Raw genomic sequence first — 11,059 nt, forward strand, 5'->3', positions numbered from 1 at the left:
GGGCGGGGCTGGGGCCCCGTGGAGTGTCCTCTTTTTGGACACTCCAAATATGGTAACCCTACTGGAAATAAGCATATCTATAGGGAAATCTTAAGAGCTTAAACCTATAGCGAGGTCCCTCGGTAACTATGCAGGATAGCTATCCAGGCTTAAGTCATCTACCACGGAAAGGTGTAAATGCCAAAGAAGTCTAACTAGGAAAAATATGATGAAATGAACTAGGAAGAGAAGAATTATCCAGATTATCAGGGGAAATGCCAGAAGAGCGAGATCTGTTAGAGTTGTTGCCACAGGGCTGTACTGGAAGCAGCAGTTTTATTCATTGAGTGTCCATCATCATGGTATCAAAGCACAAGTGTCTCTTTTGCCTGTGCATCTTCAGAAGAAAGTTCTGCTCTTGTGTTGGATCAATGGAAACTTTCCAACTGGACAACTTGCTCTAACTTAGCTGACTCATTGCCTTTCACCCCCTTTTCTCATGTCCAGGGTTCCTGTGTTTCCTGCTGAGTGCTCTGGGGGTCACAGCTGGAGCGCATCGTCTCTGGAGCCATCGGTCCTACAAAGCTGGCTTGCCCCTCAGGATCTTTCTGGCCATTGCCAACTCCATGGCTTTTCAGGTAGGAACCCCTCTCACTGGTTGTCAGCTTGCCTGTCCATAGGGAAGCAATGAGTCCTAAACTATATCCACATATACAACAGGGAAGCAGGTTGAAGTCACAGTCCCTTCTTCTGTACCATTCCCCTCTGACAGCTGTATCTCCAGAGTTATGCCTGAGATCACAGATCTTCACCTTTCACATGAGGGGGAGACTCACTGAGTAACACTGCTGCTGGGATGGGTGAGGGGTATTGGGAGTGGGAGAATGGCTAAGGAAATACACCAGTAGGAAATCACTCCAAACCAGGAGGATTTCGCTCTCCCTCCAGGGGCTCTTCTCCTCTTGACAGTTATGTCTGATTCCCATGAAGGACTTGGTGGAATTAGAAAGTGCTGACTTATGGGCCTAACTTTCCTCTTGCTTAGAAAGTTGCTAAAAGGAAATACTTTCGCCCAGCGTGTAATTAGGCTGTGGAACTCACTACCACAGGAAGTCATTGAGGCAGAGAACGTATCAAGATTCCAAAAGGGATTGGACATTTATACAGATAACAAGAATATCCAGAATTACCATCATAATTAATGACAACAAATCTTCTGGCAGACCTCCCGCTAAGAGCGTAAGCCAGGCTCTAACTATTAGAGACCACATCTGCCCTAATGGGGGGCAGATCATCCCACATCCGCTTCTGTGGGGTTCTTACACCTTCTTCCGAAGCAGCTGGTGCTGGCCACTGTCAGAGACAGGATATTAGACTTGGGTCTACTCAGATCTGGCAGTTCCTTGCAGGCAGACTGGCTGTGTCTCCGACTCTCCAGAACCTTCCCCCTCTCTGGAAAATGGATTATCTCCTCCTTGGCCCTGCCCGTTACTGCCTGGAGCTGCTAGCAAATACAGTGGGATCACAAGTGAAGCTCTTTAGCAGCTTTCTTTGCTCTGATGGTAAACGTGCCAGCTAGCAGCCGTCAGAGGCAACCAGGATGATGGGTGCTTAAATCATAGAATCATAGAATATCAGGGTTGGAAGGGACCTCAGGAGGTCATCTAGTCCAACCCCCTGCTCAAAGCAGGACCGAACCCCCAACTAAATCACCCCAGCCAGGGCGTTGTCAAGCCTGACCTTAAAAACCTCTAAGGAAGGAGATTCCACCACCTCCCTAGGTAACCCATTCCAGTGCTTCACCACCCTCCTAGTGAAAAAGTTTTTCCTAATATCCAACCTAAACCTCCCCCACTGCAACTTGAACCATTACTCCTTGTTCTGTCATCTGGTACCACTGAGAACAGTCTAGATCCATCCTCTTTGGATCCCCCTTGCAGGTAGTTGAAAGCAGCTATCAAATCCCCCCTCCTTCTTCTCTTCTGCAGACTAAACAATCCCAGTTCCCTCAGTCTCAGTCATGTCATGTGCTCCAGCCCCCTAATCATTTTTGTTGCCCTCTGCTGGACTCTTTCCAATTTTTCCATATCCTTCTTGTAGTGTGGGGCCCAAAACTGGACACAGTACTTCAGATGAGGCCTCACCAATGCCGAATAGAGGGGAATGATCATGTCCCTCGATCTGCTGGCAATGCCCCTACTTATACAGCCCAAAATGCCATTAGCCTTCTTGGCAACAAGGGCACACTGTCGACTCATATCCAGACAAGAACAGTCCGAGGTTCACCCATCACTACTGAGTTTGGGGTTAGAGGTGGAAACAGGAGAACCTACTCCAGCTGTGCCCTGCCCCTCCCAAGGTGCATTTCCAGCACTGGCACGGTACATGTTCCAATACTGCTTGTATAGGGAGCCAGGCTCTGCCACCACTTCGAGAGCCTGTTCTCGCAAGGTGCTGACTGCCCCGAACTCCAGCTGACTTCTGGGGGAGCTGAGGATACTTGGCAAGGCACAGGATGGGGCTCTCGGGGCCCAGTGGTTGGAACTGGGAATCGAGGCCTGGCACTTGTATCCAGCTCTATCACAAATATGTTGGGTGACCCACAGGTAAATCACATTCTCAATGCAAGAAGGATGGTTTTGTGGTTATGGCGATAGACAGGGATGCAGGAAGTCTGGATTCAGTTTTTGGCTCAGATTTTTAAAGGTACGTAGGAGTTGCTATGCCTAACTGATTTAGGAGCTTAAACCTCATTTCAAAAGTTATTTAGACACAGCTGAGATTTAAGCTTCTAAACCACTTAGGTTTTGCAGCCCCTAAATACCGTTACAAATCTGGTCCTTAGTTGCTCCGGGCCTCACCCTTCCCACCTGTAAAATGGGGCTGAGAGTGATGCTTTTCTACCCCAAAGGGTGATGAGGAGAAATCCCCCGTGCTTATGAGATGAAGGAGGAGCTCTGATACTTAAGTGACAGGTGCCCATAGAGGAGCTGACTCCCCACAGTGCCCCCCTCAAGGCTGGGCATGGCAGCGCTTTCCTGTTTAGCGCTCCCGGCTGATAGGTGCCCCAGCCCTGTGGTGGCCAGCCTCTTTGTGGCATTCAGCCCTCTGGCCAGGTCACTTTAAGCCTCTCCCCTTCTGGGGTAAGAAATTCCAACAAATAGTTTCAAGGTCTCTGTGAGGTTTCCAGCCTCTGGGACAAGCGGCTCTTACAGCCTCTCTCCAGGCTCTGATTAGTCCTTATCGCCTCATGTCAGGGCTTCATGCCACCTTCCCAGTGGCTGGGGTGGAGAACCCAGGCCCGCCCTCTTCACGGGTCCCAGTCCAGGGACCTGAGGACGAGCCGCCAAGGTTTGTTCTGTCACACACCTTGCCGCTGCCTCCCAGAACCCCTTGCTCCCATTAGTCTTCCTCAGCCTTCTCGCCAGCCCCTTCCTGGGCTTTTTGTAATGAGCCACATCTCCCAAGGTTTCTCCTCTGAGGTCTGGGTCTTGCTCTCGTGGCAGAGTCAGCCACCGCAGCTCGCTCCAGGCCGGTGTCTTCCAGAGATGTCTGAGTGCTGCATAGTCCTTCCCTGCAGCTCCTCATTCTTGTCCAAATACTTTGTGGGCTTCCCCGTCTCCAGCTTCCTCCTGGCTCAGGGTGACCCACCTCTGGTCCCAGGCTTCCTCCTGGCTCTGGACCTTCCAGTTCTGGCTCCAGGCTTCCTTCTGCATTTAGTCCAGGAAGCTCCCAGCTACCTATCTCCTGTGCCTCCCCCGGGTCTTCTTTTCTTACTGCCCTATGCCCCCTCCTTTAGGAAGACTCAGTTCCTTCCCAAGTGGATTTGATGACCAGTGTGCAATATGCCTCCAAGTGCCACCCACTGGCCTAATGGGGCTCAGGCTCCTGTTAACCCATGGTTAACCATAACCAGTGTGGGGTTTATACATCCTATCACAGTGCCACAAATGTGCCTGCATAGTGCTTCAGTTTCCCAGCTGTAGACCGTCGCCGAATGATATTTACCCAACTTTTCAAAAGTGCTGTAAGATCTCTGTGTAAGAGGGATAATGTAAATGTGAACTAGTTTTATTACAGCTGGTCAAAATGAACTTTTTACATAAAATCATGAACATTTCAACATTTTCAAATCTGGGTTCGTTCCCACGGGTTTTTGAAATGGACTGATATTTTGGCTTTAAAAAAAGTCAACAGAACTTTCTTTAAATGTTTTTTTTTTCGGGAAATGTTTGAAAAACTATTTTTTTCCATTTCAAAATGGAAAATTTTCATTTTTTGAGAACATCCAATTTTGGGGTGGGGATTTACCCTGGGGCTAAACTGACGAATCAGTATTGGCAAAGCAGCAGAGACAGGGCTAACCAAATCCCCCAAATGATCAATTAAAAAAAGTGAATTAACAAACAATAGAAACTTTTGAGGAAAACTTAAATGTTCTGAGCAAAAATTTCTGGTTTTGAAAAAATGGCCAATTTTTTTCAAAACAAAAATCAACTAAAACCCATAAAAAATATGGACTTAAAGTCAATGAGATTTAGGCACCTAAACCAGTTAAGGGATTTTGGTAAATTCCACTAGGTGCCATTTTGCTTCTTTAGACACCCGACTACGTTGTGTATATATAGCCCTAGCTCTAATCCTTGCTGATCTGGTGAGTCATCCAGCCATGTTCATTCCAGAATGACATCTACGAGTGGGCCCGAGATCACCGCGTCCACCACAAGTTCTCTGAGACCGACGCGGACCCCCATAACGCCACGCGGGGCTTCTTCTTCTCCCACGTTGGCTGGCTGCTGGTGCGCAAACACCCCGACGTCATCGAGAAGGGCCGGAAGCTAGACCTGGCTGACTTGAAGGCCGACAAAGTGGTGATGTTCCAGAGGAGGTGAGCCGGGTGCAGCCGGGGTAGGGGAAGAAAATAGGGTGATTGTGGTGCAAGGTGAAGGGCAGGTGTTGTGACCAATGTATCACTGGGGAACCAAAGGGGCTCTGAGGCATGGCATCCGGCTACAGGAATCTCTTGCAGGGGTAGTCAGTAGGCGAACCACGGGCCGAATCCGGGCAGCCAGACACGTTTGAATGGACCTCAAAATCTTTTATGTACTTATTATCATTATTTTCTCTGGAGTCTGGACCTTGACTAGACCTTGACCAAGACATTTGGATCTTGACAAAAAATAATTGACTACCCCTGCTCCAGAGCAAAACTAACCCTCTTGTGAGTCACCCCGGATCCTTTCTGCAGGTGACCAGCCCCAAATGAAGTCAGTGGGACACTTCAGGTGTGTTTGGAGCATCGGGGCCATTGTTTGCAAACCTGGGCAGAAATCCATGAGGAACAAGTTCCATCCAGCACAGCAGTGGGATATATTACATGTTTTCCTTTGTTTGTGGGACAGGAGGAAATGGGGTCAGAAAAAGCAGGGCTCCAGCCTCGCTGGGAATGTCGCTGGCACAGAGGGCCCAGTGCCAACCGGCTGAATCCCTCTTGTATAGAACATGTCCCACTGCTGCTGCAGCCTTAGCAGGGGTAAAGCCCTGGGCAGCCTGTGAGGAACAATAGTTCCTAGGTAGGTGAGTGAGAGGAGAGGCTTCTGCTCGTATCTCAGGGCCTGCCTCTTGCCCAACCCCTGTACCTCTGTGGAAATGGAAGAGGCACAAGATTCCCTCCCCGCACACACACACACCCCAGCTGCACTTAGACTCCACCATCTGGTGTCTCCCCCTTGCAATCTCTCACTTGCTGGGATTGGGATTCCCTCCTTCTATCCCCTCCCCCGCCGCGCACACATGGCCCGGTTCCCCAGGGCAGCCGAGCGCCAGGCCTCCCCCAGTGTGAGTGACAGGTTCCTTGACAGACGGAGGAGAGGAGTCTGCTGCAGCCCACAGGTAAGGAGCCAGAGCTCGAGCTGCAACAGCACATGCCCTGAGATCTGGAGGTCCCTGGTTTAATCCCAGGTGCGTCAACCAAGATGGCAGCTATCGCGCTCCTCCTGTACAAATGTGACCTGGCAACAATAATGATAAACGGAGCCCCAGGCAGCTCTGCTTCAAAGCACCTGTACTCCATTCCCAGCTCATCTGCTGGGTCCTTCTTACCCCTGCCAGTGGGTGTGTGGCTCTCATTGTTTGCCCAGCCTATCCCCTTTATTCTTCTGTGCCCACTTTGTCACTGCCCTTGTTTTCCTTTTTCTCCAGGGGTCAAACCGGGGCAGAGATGGGCTGGTTCTGTGCTGTTTTCTTTGTATAGTTAAAATTAGCACCTTTCCCCCGCCCCAGAGACTCAGCCCTGGTAGACGACCTGAACTGCCCGTGCCCCTGAATGCTCCTCCATGGGATGCACCCGCCCACTAACTCTCTCCCCATTCTGTTTCCTGGCAGGTTTTACAAGCTTTCTGTGGTGGCCATGTGTTTCCTGTTCCCCACCATAGTGCCCTGGTGCTTCTGGGGGGAATCTCTCCGCAACAGCTTCTTCCTCCCCGCCATCCTGCGCTACGTGGTAGTGCTCAACGCCAGCTGGCTCGTGAACAGTGCTGCACATATGTTTGGCAACCGGCCCTATGATCGAAACATCAACCCCCGGGAGAACCGCTGGGTCACGTTTGGAGCCTTAGGTATGTTGGTGATGCCTTTTAATTCCAAACCACAAACTGACTGTGAATGAGACAAGCAGAGATCACTGCACCCACCACTGAAATGCAGCTGTGTCTGGGGAGGAACACAGCAGCTGTTCAGTAGTGCATAGCAACAGTGCAGGAGAGTCTGGGAGAGAAGGGAAGAGGAATAACATCCATTTATAAAACTGTGGGACAGGGAAAATTTTAGGTGCATAATTACATAAAATGGACCAGATCCTCAGCTGGTGTAAATCTGCATTGCTTTAAAGTCTGTACAGCTATCCTGATTTACATCAGGATCTGACCCTAGGAACCCCAATGTTCCTGCACTCACATACGGGAAAGCCAGAAGCGCATAGACTCCATCTGGGTGATTTCGCCCACGCACCTGCAGACCTGCGCATTCACTGGAGTGTCTCATGCTCTAGTCAGTGGGTACATAGGGCAGTGGGGTTATCTTCTCCAGTGTCCTGCATATAGGACCTCTTTATCTCACAATGAGATTTATTTGCCCTGCCTGACGGTCTCACCGCCTGTTTGTTATGATGACAATTGCCCCCCGCTCTCTCTTTTCACCTCTGGGAAATGATGCTTCTGAAAAAGCTGGACACACCCAGCCAGAAGTGCCCAGTGGTTTCTGAATTGAGACAGCCAAGTCCTGATTTTCAGAGGTGCTGAGGACCTGGGGAAAATGAGCCCAGAATCATCATTAGCTTTGTACTGCTTTCCTGGGCCAGATTCTCAGCTCGTGTGTATCGTAGCTCTGTGGACTTCGGCAGCACTCCACTGATTTACATGAGCTGGGGATCTGGCCCCAGACTTTCACTAGCGAGAGTCGTAGCTGCATAATTCCCATCTGGATCTGAGCTTCTCAGACTCTGGGGATGGAAGATGGATGGATGGAGCCTCCAAGAAGGGCCAGGACTCACTTCAGATCTCGCCAGGAGCTCAGCCAAAGCTAGATGGCTTCTCTCTGGGAGACGGAGGAGGAATCCGAAACCCCCACAAGCCTCACTAGGCAATCTGAGGGGGCCCATTTTAAGGGCTTTAATAAGGGGAGGCCCAGGCACAAGCAGAAGTGCGGGAAATATCCTGAGTTTTCTCACCCAATTTGACAGCTTCAAGAGGGTCAGGTAAACAGCCAACCGAGCTCTGGCTGGACCTGTGCTGAGATTAACCAGCCCTCACTTGTTCTCCCCTCCAGCCTGCCCTGACCTCCTCACACGCCCTTAGCACCATCCTGGTCCTCCTCTGATGTTGGACTCGGTGCAGAGGAGACGGGGCTGGTGGGTGATGTTACACATGGGCAATTGGGGCTGAGGAGTCTGAGCTGGTGTTGGAAGAGGGGAGAGCAACAGGACAGCCAGCCACCAGGGGCTGCTCAGCCCCTACTCCCCCCCGCCTTTCCCCGCCCAGTCAGGGTGCTGCGTGCCTGGCTCCGAGCGCTGTCCCTTTGTGACTGGCCGTTTGCAGGCAGGTCCCATTGACAGGGCTGGTATTTTCTGACATTCTCCCTGCCTTGGCCTCTCACCGGTGCATTGTCACCAGCCTGTCGATGGGGGAGTGCGCACGTAGCCAGCGCTTCCGCCACTGCCTTGTTACACCCTGCTCAGAGCAGGGTCGATGGCCCAGTGGTAGCAGTGCTCGGGCTCACCTCACGCTGGCGCTTCCACTGATGGGATAGACCAACACTGGGAGACTTTCTAGAAACCCCTCATGTAGACACAGCCTCGGCACACAGAACCCAGGCTAAGCACAGGGCCTGGGCCAGCTCCCAGCGAAGTCAATGGGCTGCAAGGGGAGGAGGATCACGGGGCTGTCCCTGCCCCAAGGGGAGCACAGTCTGCATTCGGCACAGATGGCCCATTCTGGGGACATGGTGCCCGAGTCTGGGGAAGGGACTTCTACAGCGTGACGGTTTCAAACCCAGCTTCAGGTGCATTTACAGTGTCTTGTCCCTGCTCTTCCGTTCCAGGCGAAGGCTTCCACAATTACCACCACACCTTCCCCTATGATTACTCCACCAGCGAGTTCGGGTGGCACTACAACTTCACCACAGCCTTCATTGATCTCATGTGCCTCCTGGGGCTGGCCAGCGACCGCAAGAAGGTCTCCAAGGAGACCATCCTGGCTCGGAAAATTCGGACTGGTGATGGCAGCCACAAGAGTGGCTGAGGGCCTGTGTCATCCCCCCAAAACCTCTTCACTCACCCCAAGCGAGCTGGGCACAGGGTTTTATGTTCTATTTACTAACCATTGAATAATGCTATCAGGTTGCTTCAGATGATGATGATTTTAACCCCCTCCTGCACAATGTATTTTAAATGATGTATTTAAGACCTATAACTTTGTCTCTCTAATGCTCAGCAGCTCCATCCCTCTCTTCTCTCTTTCTTCTTTTTGTTCTTCTTTTGTCTCTCTCTGGCAAGATCTCTCCCTTTCACTCTAACCCCTCCATGCTTCATTCTCTCCTTGCCTCTGCGTCTCCTTGGCGGGGAACTGGTCAAAAGCCTGTCCGGGGCAGATCGTGCCGCTGGCTGGACAGTGGAAGTGGAGGGGAGTCTGTACCAGCTGGCTGAAGAGTTGAGCCAAAGTCAGGGACTCTTTCTCTAGAAATCCCCCTTTCCTGCCTCTGGTTCTCCTGCCCTCCCAGGGCTGCTGACTCAGGATATGAATGAGTGTCTCTCTATGAGAACAGCAGCAAAGGCCTTTCCCAGAAGGAATAGCAGACCTGTCCCCTTCCTTGCTATCAATGAGAGAGCACGATGTTGTCTCCTTGGTGCTGGGCCTTCTTTGGCTCCTGTAGGCCAAGGAAAGGTGATGCTGGGGATGGGGAGAGGAGACCCCTGAAAGCCTCTTCTGGAGGAGTAGCATCAGCTGCAGAACATGGTGGCGTGGGGCGCGACAGCTGCCTTCTCACCTCGCTGGAGTGTCGCAATGGCTCCTCTTGCCGCCCTGCAGCGTCTCAGTGCTAGAATTGCCTGGAACGACTCAAGCTGGGCTCCTAGCTGCCTGCGTGGAAAAGCTGCAGACAAGGACATCTGGGGAAACGAGGGGCTTGATGCCATTGAAATACACTGGCTTGGGATGGGACGGAGTGGAACCGTGGGCAATATTTCCCAGGAAGAGACTCTTCCGGAAGAACGACAGCAGGAGAAGCCAGAAGGAAGTGACACAAAGCCCCATCTCTGTGTTAAGCTGCTTTGTGTGTCGGAGGAATGAGGTCCTAGTGTGTGTCTGCGTCATACGGATTCTTGTTACTGAACACGGTTGAAATGGGGAGACGAAGGGGCAGCTGATGTGGCCACATCCAAGCGAATTGATCATGTGTGTGACCAGCTAGAAAGCAGGGATGATGCTATGTCAGAGACCCAGGGGAGCCTCATGTCTGTGCAGATGGGCTTCCTGCAGCCAATTAACAAGTACCTGATAGAAACCGACACCAAAGCAGGGGACACTGAGAGGGTTAAAGCATGAGAAAGTTACAGGGTCCCAGCCCAGTGCTCTGTGTGACCTCTTCCCAGCACAGCCCCTCTGAAGCCAGGAGGTGGAGCCACGTCTACTGGGCAGATCCAGGCTGGAGATGGGACTGAATTGCCCCAATGTGCTGGGGACAGGAAAGCATGTCAGGTGGCCCGTGATCTGCTCCCAGCCCCTTCCAAAGCAAATCAGAGATGCCCTGGGGCCAGTGACTGCCTGTTGCACACACTGCGGTGGGAAGTGCTGGTGCAGCCATTGCTGATGGCGGCCGTTCCTGTAACTCCCCCAGACACACGGTGCTAGAGCAGGGTGCTGGCTGCTGGGCCATGTGTAATTCGTCCCCTGCAGACAGGGCCTTTGCTCCAGCGAGGCGGGTCCGCTGCATAGCGCCGCGGCCTGGGCACGGAAGGGGCCTGTTTCACTCCTTGGCAGCACTGACAGCGGAGGCTAATGCCAGGCTGACTGCGCTGTCTGAGGCCTCAATACATTGGGGGGAAGGGTTAAAACCCTTGTGCGTTTCACCCCATAGCACTTGCAGATGCCGCGGATAGGCATGGCGGGGTGAGGCTCCATTCCCATCAGCCACTCGCCAGATAGTGCTGTGGCGCTGGGTGAAAGCTAGCGAGGTGCCCAGGCTGCTGGATCCTGGGGCAGAGCTGGGAAAGGCTGGGCTGGGGTGGAGGAATGATGCTGCAATGCTCCTTCCCCCGTCCCAGCCGTGCTGCGTATCCTCAAGGGCAGGCTTCAGCCTTCCCATGTAGGCCAAGGTGAGCACAGCACTGCTGATGTCTTGCTGCGGTCGCAAAGCTCTTGCTGTCAGCCAAGAAGTCGTCCCTGGCCTTGTTCCTGTGCATTGCTGTGACCAGAACTGTCCAGCTTTGCAGAGCAGCCTGCCCTCTGACTGAGCTAGCGAGATGAACAGGCTCAGGAGCGGGCCACCAGCAGATAAGCCAGCCGGGAAGCTTTTAATTCCTGAGCTC

General features: G+C 52.2%; 1 protein-coding gene across 1 annotated transcript in view; it reads left to right on the forward strand.

Moving 5' to 3' along the window:
* Positions 1 to 9,822, forward strand: part of SCD (stearoyl-CoA desaturase) — a 23,929-nt gene extending 14,107 nt beyond the window's left edge. The window contains exons 3-6 of the mRNA XM_024218719.3: positions 487 to 617; positions 4,662 to 4,867; positions 6,364 to 6,596; positions 8,575 to 9,822. Of these exons, the coding sequence (XP_024074487.1) occupies positions 487 to 617; positions 4,662 to 4,867; positions 6,364 to 6,596; positions 8,575 to 8,774 (770 nt within the window). The 3' untranslated portion in view covers positions 8,775 to 9,822. The remainder of the gene's footprint in view (positions 1 to 486; positions 618 to 4,661; positions 4,868 to 6,363; positions 6,597 to 8,574) is intronic.
* The last annotated feature ends 1,237 nt before the right edge of the window (positions 9,823 to 11,059 follow it).

The sequence above is a fragment of the Terrapene carolina genome, unplaced genomic scaffold, assembly GCF_002925995.2.
Source record: "Terrapene carolina triunguis isolate 2854851 unplaced genomic scaffold, T_m_triunguis-2.0 Scaffold310, whole genome shotgun sequence".
Lineage (NCBI taxonomy): Eukaryota > Metazoa > Chordata > Testudines > Emydidae > Terrapene > Terrapene triunguis.